Here is a 1,817-nt window from a genome sequence, read left to right as displayed (position 1 = left end):
AAAAAATTTTTTTTTTTTTGAGATGGAGTCTTCCCCTGTCGCCTAAGCTGGAGTGCAGTAGTGTGATCTTGGTTCATCACAACCTCTGCCTCCCGGGTTCAAGGGATTCTCCTGCCTCAGCCTCCGGAGTAGCTGGGATTACAGGCACCCCACCACCACACCTGGTTAATTTTTGTATTTTTAGTAGAGACGGGATTTCACCATGTTGGCCTGACCTCAGGTGATTTGCCTGTCTTGGCCTCCCAAAGTGCTGGGATTATAGGTGTGAGCCACCATGCCTGGCCCTGAAAAATCTTTAATAGAATGACAATAGGCCAGACTTGGGGATTAGCAGATGTGAAGAATGAGGAAAAAACCCAAGTTAAGGATAGCACCTGGCCTTCTAGCTTCAGTGACTGAGTAGTTGCTATCAACTGAGACATATGCAATATACTCTTGCAACAAACCTGCACATGTACCCCGTGGATCTAAAATAAAAGTTGACCTTATTTGAAAACACACACACACACACACACACACACACACACACACACACACACCACCTGAGATACAGAATTCCCAGGGGAGAGCCAGTTGGATGCAGAAGATGATGAGTTTTGTTTTGGACATGTTGAGTTTGTTATGTTATATGAGACCCTGGGTAGAGGTAGAAATATTCATCAAGTGGTCAGTGAGATAAGACAGAAATAGAGGAATGAAGTTAGGTTAGTGACAACTTTAATAGCAGTCAGTACATAGGTGGCAGCTGAACCAAGGAGGATAGATTGAGATAGCCCAAAGAATACTTGCCCTAGCTGTGCTTTACCTAATGCCAAGATTTCCAGTGTATTAATACCAAACTATTGATCTTCTCAAGCTTCTTAGCCCTAGTGCAGCTGGTGCCCCAGGGCTAGAGGCCTCAGGATGTAAGATTCTTTCACCATGAATCTCTGAGTACACTACTCACTGTGACTGTTGGTCAACTACCTTAATTAGTTGGATATTTCTGGAATAACATAAATGAATGTCCCAGAAATAATAGTGAGTATAGCTGCATAGGTGAATAGCAGGATGAATAATAACACTTAACATTTGAATCCATCTGATTATAGACAAAGAAATGGTGTTATCACAATGGGTAAACATGAGAAACAATCTTGTCTCATTTTAAAGACATAGAGCAGATAAAAATTATCTTGGTTTTATGGTGTAGTATTGAAGTGAACAATATTTTTGTCAGTGATTTCTGGGAAGGCACTCCACAAGGAATACTCACGTGTTGTTTAACAGCAGTTTCATCAGCCACTGTACAAGTCTGCTTTTTCTTGAGTATTTGATCAATGGTGATGTTATTTGAATAACCTGAGGCAGGGTCCATAGACTTTATATTTGCTGCCTTTATGCATATTTAAAAAAGAAGGTTAATAATACATTTTAGTTTGAATTATACAACAAAAAGACATAATAAATAAGTATATTTTATTATGGAAGGATTTGTATATAATTTATAAGATTATTGCCAAACCATTTGTTTGTTTGTTTAGACTTTTTCTGGGTCCCTCAGGAGTGGCATTTGCCATATGTGCAAAAATATCTGTATATCCTAGATGGTGCCCTAGGACTGGAAATGTTAGGTCAAAAGTTGTGAGGTCTGTCCTTTTGGTAATTATTGCCAAATTTCCTCTGTAGAGGGTGAACCAGTTTACAAACCTACCTGTAACTTATGAGTATACCATGTTTTTTCATCTTGGTCAATCTAATATGAAAAGATAAATACCTGAGGAGAATTTTAACTTGGATCTTTTTTTTTTTTTGAGATGGAATGTCGCTCTGTCACC

At 38.9% G+C, this 1,817-nt stretch overlaps 1 protein-coding gene across 1 annotated transcript in view; it reads right to left on the bottom strand.

The window, feature by feature from the left end:
• Positions 1-1,817, bottom strand: part of EFCAB3 (EF-hand calcium binding domain 3) — a 49,089-nt gene that overhangs the window by 1,664 nt on the left and 45,608 nt on the right. Inside the window, exon 11 of the mRNA XM_011947907.1 lies at positions 1,256-1,375. Within this exon, the coding sequence (XP_011803297.1) occupies positions 1,256-1,375 (120 nt within the window). The remainder of the gene's footprint in view (positions 1-1,255; positions 1,376-1,817) is intronic.

Source organism: Colobus angolensis, unplaced genomic scaffold (assembly GCF_000951035.1).
Source record: "Colobus angolensis palliatus isolate OR3802 unplaced genomic scaffold, Cang.pa_1.0 Scaffold271, whole genome shotgun sequence".
Lineage (NCBI taxonomy): Eukaryota > Metazoa > Chordata > Mammalia > Primates > Cercopithecidae > Colobus > Colobus angolensis.
The sequence above is the reverse complement of the archived record's forward strand: the minus strand, read 5'-3'. Positions and strand labels throughout refer to the sequence as shown.